Source organism: Hippopotamus amphibius, chromosome 16, assembly GCF_030028045.1.
Source record: "Hippopotamus amphibius kiboko isolate mHipAmp2 chromosome 16, mHipAmp2.hap2, whole genome shotgun sequence".
Classification (NCBI taxonomy): Eukaryota; Metazoa; Chordata; class Mammalia; order Artiodactyla; family Hippopotamidae; genus Hippopotamus; species Hippopotamus amphibius.
The window spans coordinates 14616409-14632913 of NC_080201.1; the positions used below are offsets into that span (position 1 = coordinate 14616409).

The 16505-nt window shown below is 39.4% G+C and overlaps 2 protein-coding genes and 1 pseudogene across 2 annotated transcripts in view; 1 reads left to right on the plus strand and 2 right to left on the minus strand.

The window, feature by feature from the left end:
* The window catches only part of AP1G1 (adaptor related protein complex 1 subunit gamma 1), a 73419-nt gene extending 67224 nt beyond the window's left edge, over positions 1-6195 (minus strand). Inside the window, exon 1 of the mRNA XM_057711134.1 lies at positions 6056-6195. The gene's annotated coding sequence lies outside the window, so the exon portion shown is untranslated. The remainder of the gene's footprint in view (positions 1-6055) is intronic.
* Positions 1495-2850, minus strand: LOC130838279 (nuclear nucleic acid-binding protein C1D-like). Its single transcript, XM_057711135.1, has one exon. It carries the CDS (start codon positions 2389-2391, stop codon positions 1966-1968), a length of 426 nt encoding a protein of 141 aa, XP_057567118.1. The 5' UTR covers positions 2392-2850; the 3' UTR covers positions 1495-1965.
* Positions 2393-16015, plus strand: LOC130838028 (heterogeneous nuclear ribonucleoprotein A1-like; annotated as a pseudogene).
* Positions 16016-16505: the final 490 nt, after the last annotated feature.

Here is a 16505-nt window from a genome sequence, read left to right on the forward strand (position 1 = left end):
AAAGAAAATACAGAGCCCATGCCTTCACTGATAGAAAGAAATACATATTTTAAAAAAGCACAAATATTGATTGAGTACTATCAGAAAAGAGGCTCAGGGACTTCCCTGGTGATCCAGTGGCTGTGACTCTGTGCTCCCAATGCAGGGGGCCCTGGTTTGAACCCTGGTAAGGGAGCTGGATCCCATGTGCTGCAACAGAGATCCCAAATGCCACAACTAAGGATCTTGCATGCCACAGCTAAGACCTGGCAGCCAAATAAATAATTTTTTTTTTTAAAAAGAGGCTTTCTTCTTTTTTTGTTTTATTTTTGGCCACACTGCACAGCATAAGGGATCTTAGTTCCCTGACCGCGCCCCCTGTAGTGGAAGCAAGCAGTCTTAACCAATGGACCGCCTGGGAAGTCCCAAGGCTCTTTTCTTCTTACAATAGTTTTCCTTCAATAACCATACCTCCAAAACTCTAATCTACAAAGATTCAATTAACTCTATACTGTGCCTATTTTTTCAGTTAGTTTCTTCATTGACCTCAAACCAGTATGTTCGCCATATTTTAAAAGTATCATGTTTTCAAAAATTTCAAAAAGTGGGATGGGAATCTTCTGTGCAGACTTTAAAAAGGAATTTAAAAAATCAACTTCCCTTCCTTTTCTTCGGCTTGAAACTGAACAATTTCCCAACAGTGAGGTTTAGTAAGTAGCTACTAAACTGAGCTGTAAAAACACTAATGGAACTTCTTTTACTTTGCGTTGTAAAACTGTGTGATCATTTACAAAAGTTAGATCTTATAACCAAATAGTGTACATCATCTATACTATGACAGTCTTTTTTTTTTTTTCTTTTTCAAAAATTATTTTACTGTACTTGGCATTCCTATACATAACGATGTGTATTCAAAGACTGAAAGCATTAAGGGTATACAATTAAAATTCATGGGCTTAGACATAAAAAAACTTAATATTTAGAATTCTCTAACAAATACTGCAGAAAAATAAATCAGAATGTAAACACAATGTAATCTCCTTTGGATTTCTCCTCTGCTTAAGTGGCATTAAATACCATACAAAGTTGTTCCAAAATACTTGTATACACTTGCTATAGCCTCAGAAACATATAATAAAAAAAAAATCTGAAACCATGAGAACAAGGGAACTGTGGGCACTATGCATAAGGAACAAAAACTCATGAATTCCTCCATTCCTCAGGATTTCTAAAAACTACCTTCCTAATTTCACGAGAAAATTTACTCAAAAGAGAAAAACAAAAAACAGGTCAGCTACACAACATTTACAGCTTTACTGATAGCCATTATGCCAAAATTTAGCCATCAATATACAACCTCATTTCCCATCTAAAGTTAATGAGAATATATTTTACTTTAAATGGGACACAGTGGCAAAGTGCCAAGAATTAAAGAATAACCTTAAAGTCTTAATTTCATACTTCAAATATCACAAAAAGCAGTAATTCCCAAAATCATGAAAGCATAATGAAATAACTTCACAGAAAAAAGGGCCATTTAAGTCATTTCATTCTTTCCTAACAATACATAGTGAAAACAGATGTATTTAAAACTTCAGCATACTTCATAAAATCATTATTCATCGAAAATAGACAAATGTTTACAAAGAACATTTAACTTAAATTTCATAGTTGCTTATAAAATGGCACTTGAAAGACTGACCTATATAAGGAAATAAGAGTCTTGTCAAGAGACTGTAAACTATAAATATAAAATATACCACAATGTTAAAAAGCTCACAGTGTTCTATAGGAAAATCAATTAGTATAACTTAATCTTTATGGGGGAAAAAGTATTTAGCATCACAAATTTAAAATGCAAACTTTACATACAAATTCAATAAGGAATACATTTAAACCTTATAATGCCACATAATCATCATCTATTTTGCAGAAAACAATAAAAATTATGTACTTTTTGAATATGTGTACATCAAAACTGAAAGGTTAATTTTTACTTTTTCCTTTATTGGCAACTTTGGATGCATTTTTAGGTTTTGGTTCCCACAGGGCATTTTTTACAAATCTTGAAGCCGCACCCCTGTCCAGCTTGCCAGCCTTTTTCTTGTCTGTTATTTCCTTGACTCTGTTCATGTATACTCTGATTCTCTCCAATTCCTGCTTTACTGGATGCTCCTTAGGATTGACTCCCTGAGTTGCCAAATAAACCCAAAACATTGAATTTAATGTGTAAGCAGAAACTAAATCCACTTTTGCTTGTTCAAGTGGGTCCAGTTTCTGCAACAAGTCATTTCTAGAAACAGACATCATGGTCTTCAGCATCTCATCCACAGCACCAATGGAATTCTCAAATGTTGATAAATATTCATGAATTTCTACTGGATAGTCTTCATTAATTTCTTCACCTGCCATTATGACCAACTCCCGGGCCTTCCACTCCTGCTTCTCGGAACCCAGTCGGTGGCGGTGACGTCAGTAGCGTGCCCTGACAGTCTTAATTTTAACCCAAAGGCTTATAAGAAGGGGAGTGCAAATATTTTACAGTTCCAAAGATCTAAGTTCATGTCTTTCTCATATTTGCTCTTCCCAAGAATCCGTAACATTAACCTCAAACCCAGACAAGCTGCAAAGCCTAGGATGTTCAGCCCAGGACAATCAGCTACAACATGTAAACTGGAGTGAGCAAAGCAACTGCATTATCAGGTTACACTGTGACTATTACAGTAACAACAGAGAAAGGGGGGTAAAAACTACTTGCCTTTAAGATGTCTTTAATTATTAATAAAATACAAAGGTCACACATGTTTTCTCCATCTTTTAAAAAAAAGCAATTATTTTTTTTCTTTCTAAGCCTGTTTTTCACTGGTAACATTTATAACTCTAATTTTTTCTCTCCAATGGTCTGAAGAAGCCAAAACAAACCCTCCCCTGCCCCCCCCAAAAGGCAAAACCTCCAAGTACCTAGTGAAACAAACATTTCTCATTTTAATCATATTATCCTAACCCTTGCCCTTTTTGTACAAAAGTGTTAGTACTGACTCAACAAGTTTGGCAAGTGTGGGGTTTGTTTTTTTTTTTCTTCCACTTTTGGACTCTTCAAACTTTGACAAGAGATTGTTCTAGTAACCAGAACTCATGGCAAATTAAGTGTTTTATGTTACTCCTTCAATGAAGAAAAATTTACATGTACTTTCAAGGTAGAAATGATGCCGTTACTGAAACGAAATTTTCTATACAAAAAGGCAAATGGAAAAATCCAAATACTTATAGACAAAGGTGATTTTCAAAACCTATAAACCAAGAAACATAAGAGCTTAGATAAATCTATATGTTCTCTTAATTTTAAAATTGCTTTCTACTTTAATATCACCCTGCATGAAAGCAACTGAATATAAGTAACAAAGGGATGAAAAAAAGCCAAAATCAAGAACTGAAAACGATTCATAAAGGAAGACTGAAAGACAAGCACCTAAAACAGATAAACAAGTTGCTGCAATTTGAAGAAAGGTAATAGTTTTGGGTTTTCTGAAGCTAAATCTGAGTTTTAAAGTTTTTATATCAATTAAATCCTGCTGTATACACAAAATTTTTAAATCCTCAGTAAATGCAAATAAAGGGATTAAGCATTTTGAAAATCTGTTTTGGTATGTATTTTCCCAATTCAATTTTTTAATTAAAAACAATCTTTTGGAAAATACTCATTCAACTTTTTCAATTTGCATAAAGAGCTATTACAAATCACATAAAAACTTGAGTTTTTGTTTTTGTACATGACTGATTTCAGGACTATTTTTAAAAACAAATAGTGAGATGAAATATCACCAAGGCATTACTGACAATTTTTGTACTTTATAGTTTCACTCTAAAATTCATCCTCAAATCTAGAATTGTTGTAAGTGAAACAGACCAAAGAACAAGCAACTGCTCCAAAAGAAAACAGAGGATTCCTAAACAATGTTTATTGCAAGTATAATCCCAACAATCCCTTAAGACAAAGTAGATATTCAAGTATGTACTGATCAATCAAAGGTGCACTAAAATAAACACTTTACTTGTCATTTGCAAGGCAAAACGATGCTTTATTCAATTGAATGCAAACTACCTAAGAGTGAATTATATTTAAATACCAGTACATACACCTAAAAATGGTTAAAATGGTAAATTTTATAGTACCAATTTTATTTTGTATCACAATAAAAATAAAGAATTAACAGTGGAAAATGAATGAATGAATGAATAAATAAATGCCAGTACATAAATACCACAAAATGAACTGAGCAAATAACACCTATCTGATAGTTCTTCCAATACCTTGTTTTAAAAGTGTATCTCAGAAATGGAACACTTCAGTAGCAACTACAAGAGGATACTTTGTAAATGAGTGAGGATTCCACGTATGTTCCGCTCCACAGTTCTTTAAACCAAAAGAGAAACTCCATAGCTTCAGAGTAGTAACTAATATATTTTTAAAAAGTCTCCTTAAAACAAACAAGCACTCTAATTGTTTACAATGAAAACATTCATTCTTCTACTGAGACATCATATGACTAGTACAGGAATTTATCTACCTGATAATAACCTGATAAGAATAATGCACTTATACATGGAATAGAAGTGTTAAAAAAGATTTGATCCATTTCAAGTTATAAACTTAAGTTTCAGCAGTCACTAGGCTACAATCTCAAATGAGTTCTTTCTCTTTGGCAGATGTTAAAACCCAGGCTGAGGTGAAACAGAGGTGACTCAGTCACACTCACCTAACTTGAAATGTAGGAAATAATCAGTGAATTATAGTGAAATGCTTTTTATTCAAGCATGTTATGCTGCAAACATCTTAAGAGGAGAATAAAAGTGATGAAATTATGGGTACCTGGAGAGTCTATTTCTAAAACAAAAGTTAAGGGGTATACAGTCTGACAAGCATTATGGGGAACAGTAAAACTGAATATTTAAAATCGAACTATCCCCAGAAAAATCCGATATACGAAGTCAATCCAAGTATTTGTTTATAGTCAACGAAGAACACTACTGTACAAACAACTTGAAAGTTAAGATCACTAAGAAATCTTCAATCATCCCTCTCTTCTGTTAACTAATCCCTACAGTAGCCCAAAAAAGTTACTTTCCTTTCTACCAATGTCAGATTAAGATTCTTTTCCACAGGCAGATTTCCATGGACAGGGATATACAACATCAAGAAAAATACGTAGGTGTCAAAAAGTACCCAAAAGCTAAGTGTGCAGCATAGGAAGGGAATCCACAAAAAAGAAAACATGTGACAGCCTCTCCCTACCACCTTCCCCCCAAAAGCCCTCTAATCAGCTTTATAAATTTACTACTGAGGTACACCCTGAGCGAGCGGTTCGACGAATCTCCTCCACCTAACAGGGAAACACAACCAACCGTCCCGACTCTATCAGGCGGTCAAGAAGATGTGGAGAATTATTAGTCACTGACGCCTGCAAGAACGTGAGTTTGAAAGAAGGGTGTATTCGCAGGTGAGTTTAAGAAAAAAAGAGTGGGGGAAAAACCGGATAATTGGGAAAGAAGTTGGTCGGAAGGTTAAGAGAGAGGCGAGGCCGACGTCCAGTTTGAAGAGAACGGCAATGCAGGTGCAGACCACGATTCACTGAGCATTTGGAAATGCTAAAGAGAGTTCCACGAAAGATCTGACCTGGATACAAGATACGAGAACGCTGATACGTGGCAGAGAAAAGACACGCGGGGGTGGGACCCGCCCCGCTAACCCCAGGCTCTCTGAATGAGCCCTCAAAGGAGGAGCGCAGCCTGAGAAAGCCAGTGGGTCCAAGGAGGCCCGCACCGACCGGGCAACGCCACAGCAAGGAACGCCGCCGCGCGCGGAGCCTCCTGGTCCGAGGCCTCGGGGTCGGCCCTCAAGAAATCGGAACAACCTATGGGCTCCGGGCCCCTCCTGGCCCAGCTTCTGTCCTCTCTTCTCACCCCCCACGGTCTGGGACCGGACCCCTGGGATTGACAGGAAGCTTCCGGCCGAGAGCTCCCGTCAGGCGCGGGGCGAAAGAGGCAATATGCTCTTAGCGCCGCGAGTGACACTCACCGGCCCGAAACCACGAATGAAACCAGCAGCTCCGGGGGCGGCGGCAGCAGTGGCAGCAGGAACCGAACATCCAAAATGGCGGCTCCCTCGGCCTCACCACCGCTACTGCGGGCGGAGGGATTCTGAGGTCGGGAGGAGTTTTGAACTAACTTTGCACACTATCTTAGAAACTTCGGTCCCTGTCTCCCTCTGCTTGTCGATCCCGCGTCCCGAGACTGCGACTTCTCGTGCCTCCCTGCTCCTATTATCCAAGAACTCGGACCCCGCCGAGGACTATTTGCCAAGGAGGAGGTGACTGCTCCTGGCAGCGCGACGCAAAGCGTAGCAGGGGTCGGGGCTGTCACTGATGACGCGAGACGCTGCTGCCGAGTCACCGCAGCGAAGAGTCTGAGAGAGAAAGATCCGGTCGACCCCAGAGCCCACGGACATTGGTTCCGCTTGGGATTGGCGGTGGGCGGGGGGGGGGCTACCAGGAAGTGGCGGGGCCACCTGAAGAGGGTGGGGCTAGCAAGGTGGAGAAGGGGGTGGGGACACGAGGCAGGTGGCGGGCGGAGAACACCGAGCCAGGCTGAGACGGCCCTAATCCACCAGAACCTCACATTCTTACCTATCGCCTTTGAGACCTTAGCTTTCTCTTTAGCTTAGCTTCAGGAACATGCTCCGAGTGGTCTTGTGCTCTGAGGTTTTTTATGGCATCTTTGCAATGTATTTTATAAAAATAAAGAGTTAGAGGATGACACAGAAGAATAGATTCCAAGCCCAGCATCACCTTTCAACCTCAATTGCCTCCTATGTAAAAAAGAGAGGATTTGGACTAGTGATAGCTAACCAAGCCAGGATGGGCTTTCTGTGACTCCATGCACTAACGACCTGAGTCAAAAACAGTCCAACCATACAGGTCCTGGCTTGATAAATAATTACTAACACCTGACACGAATATTTTCCACGTGAACACAAAGAGACCCAAGATATCTCGGCCCGTTTAAAGGAAAGGTGACCTACCATTCCTTCAGATAAAATGGCGATAAAGTATCCCCGAAAGTGAATAAAGCATAGCACCTAGCTAGATGACAAAGAGAACTGAACTAAAATTTGAGGTTAGTTAGTCATAGGCAGGAGGTTGTACTTTTTTTCCTTAGCCGTTTTCATTCAAGGGATTTCAAAACATTTTGCAACAACTGAATTGAGTGGGCCCTCCTCTACAATTTCCTTCTTGAACTACTGGGGCATGTCAAGTGGCTGTAAAGAAAGGAGGCCAAGGAAATAATAATAGTAATTATCATTTTTTATTATTAAATATTGATATCACATTGTTTATAAAAGCATCTTCTAATTTGACCCTTGCGATAACCTCCTGAGTCAGACTAGTCAAGCATAAGTAACAGCTTTACAAATAAGGAGACTGAGGCTCCAAGAAGCTATAACTTGCGAAACGACCCTCCCGCTCCCCTCCCCACTGGGGTTCGTCTATATGGTACCACCTTACAAAAACGGTAGGCACCCACTCACCCTCCCCCACACCCACCGTGGTATCAACCGAGAGCAAATGATTTGGGGAGCAGAATGCTTATGGGATTCAGTCACCTCATATCCCCTCCATGCACTACTGTACAGTGCAGCTCTTGATCACATAGCAAGTAAAGTGTAAAACTAGAACACCTTAATAATGCCATAACGCAGATTTCATTGAGGTATAGCTATGCACGAACACATGCTAAGGTACAGTATGGGGCTCCCATGAAAGTAAGGAGTTTGCAGGTTGCAAAGCAGTTAGCTAAAGCATTCTGTTTGCAAGTCACAAAAATTTGCTTAGAACTCGAATTTAAGTGTTTACCATTGCAAACCACAAAAGAAAAGTTAAACTATCTTCTTAAGAAACAGGAAGGATCTTTTCTACCATGCCAAGTGGCAGAACATTAAAGACAAAATGACAGACATTATAAAATGTAAACCCCCTTCGTGTATTTTTTACTTATGTTTATCTTTATAATTACCAAACTCCTGCCCTAATGCAACTGAAAATTGAAAACAATTGACCCAATATATAATATGATCATCATTATCCTGGGATCTTTGGTTTCTGTGGCTAGCTGTTAAAGTCTGGGAAAACTTACTCCCCATCTACTCAAATGTAACCTCAAATTTCAGATAAATAAATTACAGCACATCAATAAAGTGGAATACTACGCTGCCAATAAAAATGAAGCTATACCTCTATCTTTATTAGCATGGTATGGCAGATTTCTAAAAACATATTACAAAGTAGTATTATAAAAAGAGCTTGTATTAAGTGTATATATACAAAATATTATTATAAAAATAGTTTTATTACAAAATAGTATTATAAAATGAGCTTGTAAAAAGTATATATAAACATAGAAAAAAGTTGAAGGGTAAAACTAAAATATAAAAATGATTATCTTTGGATTGTGAGATTATAGAAGACTTATTTTCTTTGTATTTTGCTTTTTGCAATAAGCATATTGTACTTTTATTTGGTAAAAAAGACTTTCACATTCTAGGGGGGTAAAAAGTCCTTATAAGATAATGTAGTTTTATGGATCCAAATGCTAAAGAAAATTTTTGTTTTTAAAACAGCAACAGCTGGAAAGGATTCAACAAACTTCCAGGAATAGATAATGGCTGGGGAAAAAACATCCATTATTTTTATGGTTTTGTTTACTTTTGTTAACTTGTATGATTCAATTTAACAAATAATAACAACAAAAACCAAAGAAAACTGAAGAAGCATCCCCAGGGGTCAGACCACTCAGATATCAGTCCTGGCTAGGTTTAACTGTCTTTGTGCCCTGAGAAAGGTGTTTAGTATCTCTGAACCTATTTCCTCAGCTGTCCAATATTTATTTACGACTTGCTTTATTCCAAAATAGATTCTAAGTGGCTTATTATCCAGAGGGATCAAATGTGTGAAAGCACTTTGAAAAGCATCAAGCATCATGAGAATATAAGTATAAACACTTTTTGTGCCACCTCACAATTCAACCAAAGCATTTATTGATTGCTTACTACTAGTAGCAGTAGTGTGTTGTGTCCTACAATTTACAAAAATATTTTAATATTTATTGATTCAGTTGCTCCTCACCCACCATGAGCTTGTAAACCATACAGGCACCACAGCATTATAGTTAACAGTGCTGTTTTCTGGTACTAGACTGCCAAGATTTAAATTTGCTCTTCCTCTCTTTACTGTGTGACCTGCAGCAAGATACTTAACATCTCTGAGCATTTCTGAACCTCAGTGTACCCATCGGTAAAATGGAGTTAATAGTAGCACCATCATCTTGAGATTTCCCTGGTGGTCCAGTGGTTACAACTGCATGCTTCCACTGCAGGGGTCACGGGTTGGATCCCTGGTTGGGGAACTAAGATCCTGCATGTGGTGGTGGGGGAGGGGGATAGCATCAGCATCTTAAGGCTGATGTGATCATTAAATGAGCTGGTACATTTAAAGTCCTTAGAAACAGCAGCTGGCACAAAATTAGGGCTCAGTAGATATTAGCTCCCTTTAAGATAAATATTATCATCCCTATTTTAGATATGAGGAAACAGAAGCTCAGGGAAGTGAAATGATTTGTCACACTTTCATACAGCACAGACCAGATTCAATTCTAGGTCTTCTAACTTTGGATGTACTTTTAGTCCATACAGTAATCATTCGATGAATGTACTGCCTGAGTCTTTCCACTACACCACACTACCCTGGGTGCACAGAATCTGTAATAGACATTGCAAGAGACAGTCCCTACCCTGCAGATAATTATAATCTCATTGAGGAAAACTGGATTTTTTTAATCCAGAAAAATATCAGTGACTATTACTCAGCAGGTAAATCCTAGTTCCCAAAAAAGCAGAAGTACGAGAGGTCACTGGGTAGCAGCGCCGTGAAAGATGGCTTTTGGAAGACAGGGCATGTCAGTTGGAATCTGTGGTACTACAAGGGGACCCATTCTCTTGGGCTTAGATGCAGCAGGGTTCTTAAATGACTCATCAGCAGCTGAAGCCATATGACCTTTTCAGTGCACGGGGAAAGCTCTCTCTGCAGAAACGTGGTCAGCGTCTTTCACTAGGAACTCTTCCTGCTTCTCTGCATGCCAGAGACCTCAGCCTAGAAAGGAAAGTGAAGATGGGACGCAACCCTGGAGGAAATACGCTGAGTTGAGTCAAAGAGGCAACTCCACTGGCCTGTTTTGCTATCATTTGAGTCACTCAAATCTATAAATAAGCCTGAAAGTCGCAGTGAAATTAGTCCCTCTGTTGTCTATGTAATGTTTTCATAAAAAGCATTTTTATGGGCTTCCTAGGTGGTGCAGTGGTTGAAAATCCGCCTGCCAAGGCAGGGGACACGGGTTCGATCCCTGCTCCAGGAAGATCCCACATGCTGCGGAGCAACTAAGCCCATGCGCCACAACTACTGATCCTGCACTTTAGAGCCTGTGAGCCACAACCATTGAGCCCATATGCTGCAACCACTGAAGCCCAGGCGCCTAGAGCCTGTGCTCCGCAACAAGAGAAGTCACGGCAATGAGGAGCCCACGCACCACAATGAAGCGTAGCCCCCACTCACCACAACTAAAAAAAAGATAGCCCACACATAGCAAAAAAAAAAAAAAAAAAGGCATTTTTACAGTTCTTTTAGGGGTGATCCCTAATCACGATTTATCTTGGCCTGAGAAAAGCTTTTAGGAAACAATCCTACAGTTAGAAACCAGAACGATGCAAAAATTAATATTCCAATACCCAACTCCATACACTTTTGACCTCCTACCAAGTGCATTAGAAATCTGCTACATGTTCCTTCAAAGTAAAGACCAAATCCAGAGGATACAAAGCTCTGCCACGCTTCCTCATAGCTTTTTAGAGACTTTAAAAAGAGGCAACCGGAAAGCAGAAATAGAGACACAGATGTAGAGAACAAATGTATGGATACCAAGAGGGAAAGGGATGGGGTGGGAGGAATTGGGAGACTGGGACTGACACATGTACATTATCGATACTGTGTATAAAGTAGACAACTGATGGGAACATACGGTATAGCACAGGGAACTCTACCTAATGCACTGTGGTGACCTAAATGTGGTAACCCCTCAAAAGGGAGGGGATATCTGTATGTGTATCGCTGATTCATTTTGTTGTGCAGTGAAGGCTAACACAACATTGTAAAGCAACAATACTCCAATATAAATTAAATAAACAAAAAAACAAACAAAGGCAACCCAAAGGCCACCTGAGATATTTTATGTCACAAAATTTTATTTTTTCTAGAGTAGTTATACTTGGTTTGTAAATGATTCTGTGCTATGCTGGCACCTTTGGAGTGAAAAATCTTACAAGATATGAGACTGCAATCAACTCAAACCCCAACTTGAGGGAATGGTGCCAGTTACCTGTTTAAGAAGACAAAACTGAGGGGGGGGAGTGAAAGTGGTCAAAGGGTACAAACTTCCAGTTATAAGATAAATAAGTACTAGGGATGTAATGTACAACAAGATAATGAAAGTTGCTAAGAGAATAAATCTTGAGTTCTCATCACAAGAAAAAAAATTTTAATTTTGTAATCTATATAAGATTATGGAGGTTCACTAAACTTACTGTGATAATCACTTCATGATGTCTTTAAATCAAATCATTATGGCATATACCTTATTCTTATACAGTGCTGTGTGTCAATTATCTCTCAATAAAACTGTAAGAAAAAAAAAACTGAGGCCACCAGAGAAGGATGCATCATCTAGAAACAGAGCAGGACTTCTGACTCATTGTCTGCTACTCAAGTAATTTTATTTCCTTAATATGGGCACCGTCATTCGCGTGGAAGGATTCACAGTAAAATAGTCTTCTTTTCCTTTAAGTGCATAGTCCCATCCTTGTTCCTCTAAAATCAATCAGTCCTACAAGTTGCTTTAAAATTAGCCTGGGAAGTCCAAAGAGTGTTGGGACATCCATAGTAACTGGAGCAGCCACTCACACATGCCAAAGGATGATCTAGGACTTGAACAGGTGCCAGGGTGAAGTGCCCTATCCCAAGGAGAAGCAGACAGAAAACCACAAATTTTAAGAGATGGACGAGATTGTAAATGAGAAAACTTCAGACCCACACACAGGTAGCCATATAAAATTTGTGCCCAGGAGCCCTGATTCCCAAACAAATAGTCAATCCAGGAGTAAAGAATTATGTGGTTTTCATCAGCATTTCAAGTCTCGGTTAAGAGCTTCAAAATCAGCTTCCTCAGAACCATAAGGGTCAATGGATAGCCCTCCTTGAAGTTTTACATCAGGTGAATCAGGCAGCATAAAGTTATCAAAATCAATCTTGGCTCTTGATTTTGGTTTAGGAGAAGTTTGGCGGTTGCGCACCTGTTCATTTCCAAATGTAATAAAAAGTCACAACAATACAGTTCCCCAGAAAGAAATCCCAGCCTCAATGACGGTAAGCTATAATTGCTTTCAAGAGTGCAGCATATAATATGGTTGGAAAACTGGACAATCCCCCCATCATGCAAATGGTAGTTGTGGTTACATTTGGTTGGCAATCTTCTTCAAGGCCTCTTTAAAAAGGCACAATTTTTCAAAACACGTGCCAGGAAGATTTAGTGTGTAGTAGTTTTAAAACACTTTTTGTGTTAGAGATCTCTTTGAGATCCACATCTACTTTGAAAACTGTTAGCTACTAGAAAGGAACACACTGTACCCCTGATAAATAACTAATAAACTTCTCTCACCAGTGGAGAAATAATCAATAATCTTAATAACTGAAATATCTTGATGCATATTAAGCATTTTCAACTTCTACCAGCATTCCCTATATGTACCAGGAGCCAGTGAAGGAAGCAAATCATTTTTCTTATAGGAGTCATTCTGCAAGAAAAAAAGATGACTGGGCAGGCTTCCCTGGTGGCACAGTAGTTAAGAATCCACCTGCCAATACAGGGGACATGGGTTTGATTCCTGGTCTCAGAAGATCCCACTTGCTGCGGAGCAACTAAGCCCGTGAGCCACAACTACTGAGCCTGAGCTCTTGAGCCTGGGAGACACAACTATTGAGCCCCTGAGCCACAACTACAGAAGCCTTCGCGCCTAGAGCCTGTGCTCTGCAACAAGAGAAGCCACTGCACTGAGAAGCCCGTGCACCACAACAGAGTAGCCCCTGTTCTCCACAACTAGAGAAAGCCCCTGTGCAGCAATGAAGACCCAAATCAGCCAATAAATTAATTAATAAAAATTTTTTAAAAAGATGACTGGTAAGCAATTAATTTTGAGTTCCAAGCACATATATTGTTCATAGTAAGATTTCAATAAGTAGTTCTTAAAATAAACTTGTTACACAGTCAAGCGTCCTTCTTATTTGAGGTGAAAGGTGTTTGTTTTTTTGTTTGTTTGATGCCTTCTGGAAATTAGCCTTAGAAACAACTATGGGTTTTGCTTTTTCTATCACCTGTGGCCTCATACAAGAATTGGAAAATCTATTACCTTTGAGTTGGGAGATGCTACTTGTGAAAGATGATTCCGTTTAATAAAATTAGAGGATTCTTTCTCCAGCAAATAAATGGCAAGAAAAAAAGGAAGAGGTGTGAAGAAGAAAGTATTAGAGATAAAAAGATTTAGGAGACATATCAACCAGGAATTCCCTGGTGGTGCAGTGGTTAGAGCTCCTCATTTCAACTGCAGGGTGCATGAGTGTGATCCCTGGTTGGGGAACTAAGATCCTACATGCCATGCGGTGTAGCCAAGAAAAGGAAAAAAGAGAGAGAGAGACCTATAAACCAAATACAATGCGTGGATCTTGATTTCAACAAAATAACTGTAAAAACGCACTTTTGAGATAAACAGAGAAATTTAATATGAATCGAGTATTATAATATTAAGGAATTATTTTTCATTATAGTGGGCTTCATAATGACATTGTTTTATATTATGAAAGTAAAGGGTATGTGTTAGAGAAATATACTAAATTTTTTTTTATTTTGGCTGCTTTTGGTCTTCGTTGCTGCACGCAGGCTTTCTCTAGTTATGGAGAGCGGGGGCTACTCTTTGTTGCGGGGCACAGGCTTCTCAGTGCACTGGCTTCTCTTGTTGCAAGAGCACGGGCTCTAGGCACGTGGGCTTCTGTAGTTGTGGCACACAGGCTCAGTTGCTCCACGGCATGTGGGCTCTTCCCGGACCAGGGAGCAAACCTGTGTCCCCTGCGTTGGCAGGCGGATTCTTAACCGCTGTGCCACTAGGGAAGTCCAGAGATGTATATTGAATTGTTTACAGATGAAATTATAGGGATAGTGTTTGAGATTTGCTTTAAATTCCTTCTCTCAAAAAAAAAGTTTTAGGAAGATATAGGTAGATGAGATAAGAGCAGCAGAATATTGATAACTTGAAACTGAGGGATGGGTGCATGAAAGTTTATTATATTGTTCACTCTAATTTTGCATATGTTTAAATTTTCCATGATAAAGTGTTCTTTGTTTTATTTTTAAAGCAGACGACTTGAATTCCAAGAGTAGAAGCTGAGCCATACACAAAGTGGTTCAGACAAGTAATTTCAACAAGCAAAATCAGAGTTAAATTATTTCTGAACTATAAAATCTCAAAAAAAAAAGAGCTTCATGGGGTCAGAAATGCTTAGCAAGTTGAAAAGAATAAAACAACTTCTTTTTACTTCATACCTTCATATGGAAGGAACAAAGAGTAAAAAAATCAATGCATATGGTTCTTTAGGTTTTTTTTTTTTTTGACTTCTGGAGTATGTACACAAAGTTATGAGATTTTTATACTTTTTTAAATATAAAAGAAAATTGTTTTCATTACATAGAAATTGGATATATCTAATCTAAATTTCTATACATTAAAGATTTCAAAATTGACGATCTCTTAAAAATGTTCTTCACAGTCTATACTGTGGTATTGTCAAGAGGTGGATACAGTCCTTTCTGCCCGTGGACGCCTCCGAGTTAAGCATCGTTGACGTCTCCCCACTCCACTGCCACCACGTCTAAGTCAGAGTCTCCCAAAGAGCCGGAAGAGCTGCAGAAGCTCTTTATTGGAGGTTTGGGCTTTGAAACAATCTATGAGAGTCTGAGGAGCCATTTTGAGCCATGGGGAAACGCTCAGAGACTGTGCAGTAATGAGTGATCCAACATCAAGCATTCCAGAGGCTTCGGGTTTGTCACCTATGCCATTGTGGAGGAGGTGGACGCGGCCATGAACACAAGACCACACAAGGTGGATGGAAGAGTTGTGGAACCAAAGAGAGCTATCTCAAGAGACGATTCTCAAAGACCTGGTGCCCACATAACTGTGAAAAAGATTTTTGTTGGTGGCATTAAAGAAGACACTGAGGAACATCACCTAAGAGATTATTTTGAATAGTATGGGAGAATTGAAGTGATTGAAATCATGACTGACCAAGGCAGTGGCAAAAAGAGAGGCTCTGCTTTCGTAACCTTAGATGACCATGACTCCGTAGACAAGATTGTCATTCAGAAATACCACACTGTGAATGGCCACAACTGTGAAGGAAGGAAAGCCCCATCTAAGCAAGAAATGGCTAGTGCTTCATCCAGTCAAAGAGGTCGAAGTGGTTCTGGAAACTTTGGTGGTGGTCATGGAGGTGGTTTTGGTGGGAATGACAACTTTGGTCACGGAGGAAACTTCAGTGGTTGAAGTGGCTTTGGTGGCAGCGACAGTGGTAGTGGCTATGGTGGCAGTGGGGATGGCTATAATGGATTTGGTACTGATGGAAGCAGTTTCGGAGGTGGTGGAAGCTACAGTGATGTTGGCAATTACAACAATCAATCTTCAAATTTTGGACCCATGAAAGGAGGAAACTTTGGAGGCAGAAGTTCTGGCCCCTGTGGTGGTGGAGGCCAGTACTTTGCCAAACCACGAAACCAAGGTGGCTATGGCAGTTCCAGCAGCAGCAGTAGCTATGGCAGTGGCAGAAGGTTGTGATTACTGCCAGGAAACAATGCTTAGCAGGAGAGGAGAGCCAGAGAAGTGACAGGGAAGCTACAGGTCACAACAGATTTGTGAACTCAGCCAAGCACAGTGGTGGCAGGGCCTGGCTGCTACAAAGAAGACATGTTTTAGACAATACTCATGTGTATGGGAAAAAAAAAAAACTCAAGGACTGTATTTGTGACCAAAAAAAAAAAGAGGTGGATAAAAGGCTGTATCCCTATTTTCTCATAAATTCATCAGAAAAATTGTATCAAATATCAGCTAAATGATTGCAAACATGTACTTGGCCTTTAAAAAAAGCTTCACAAAGATCATTTTACTATTTAAAAGGCCCATTCAGAAATATATTCTAGCACTACTTATAGTCCCATTCCAGATTCAGTTTCCCTAACCATACTGACCTGTCTTTCAGGAGGAAGGGATGAGAAATAAGGGGCTGGAGATGATGCAGGTGAGGGCCCTGGTGCAAATGTTGACAAAG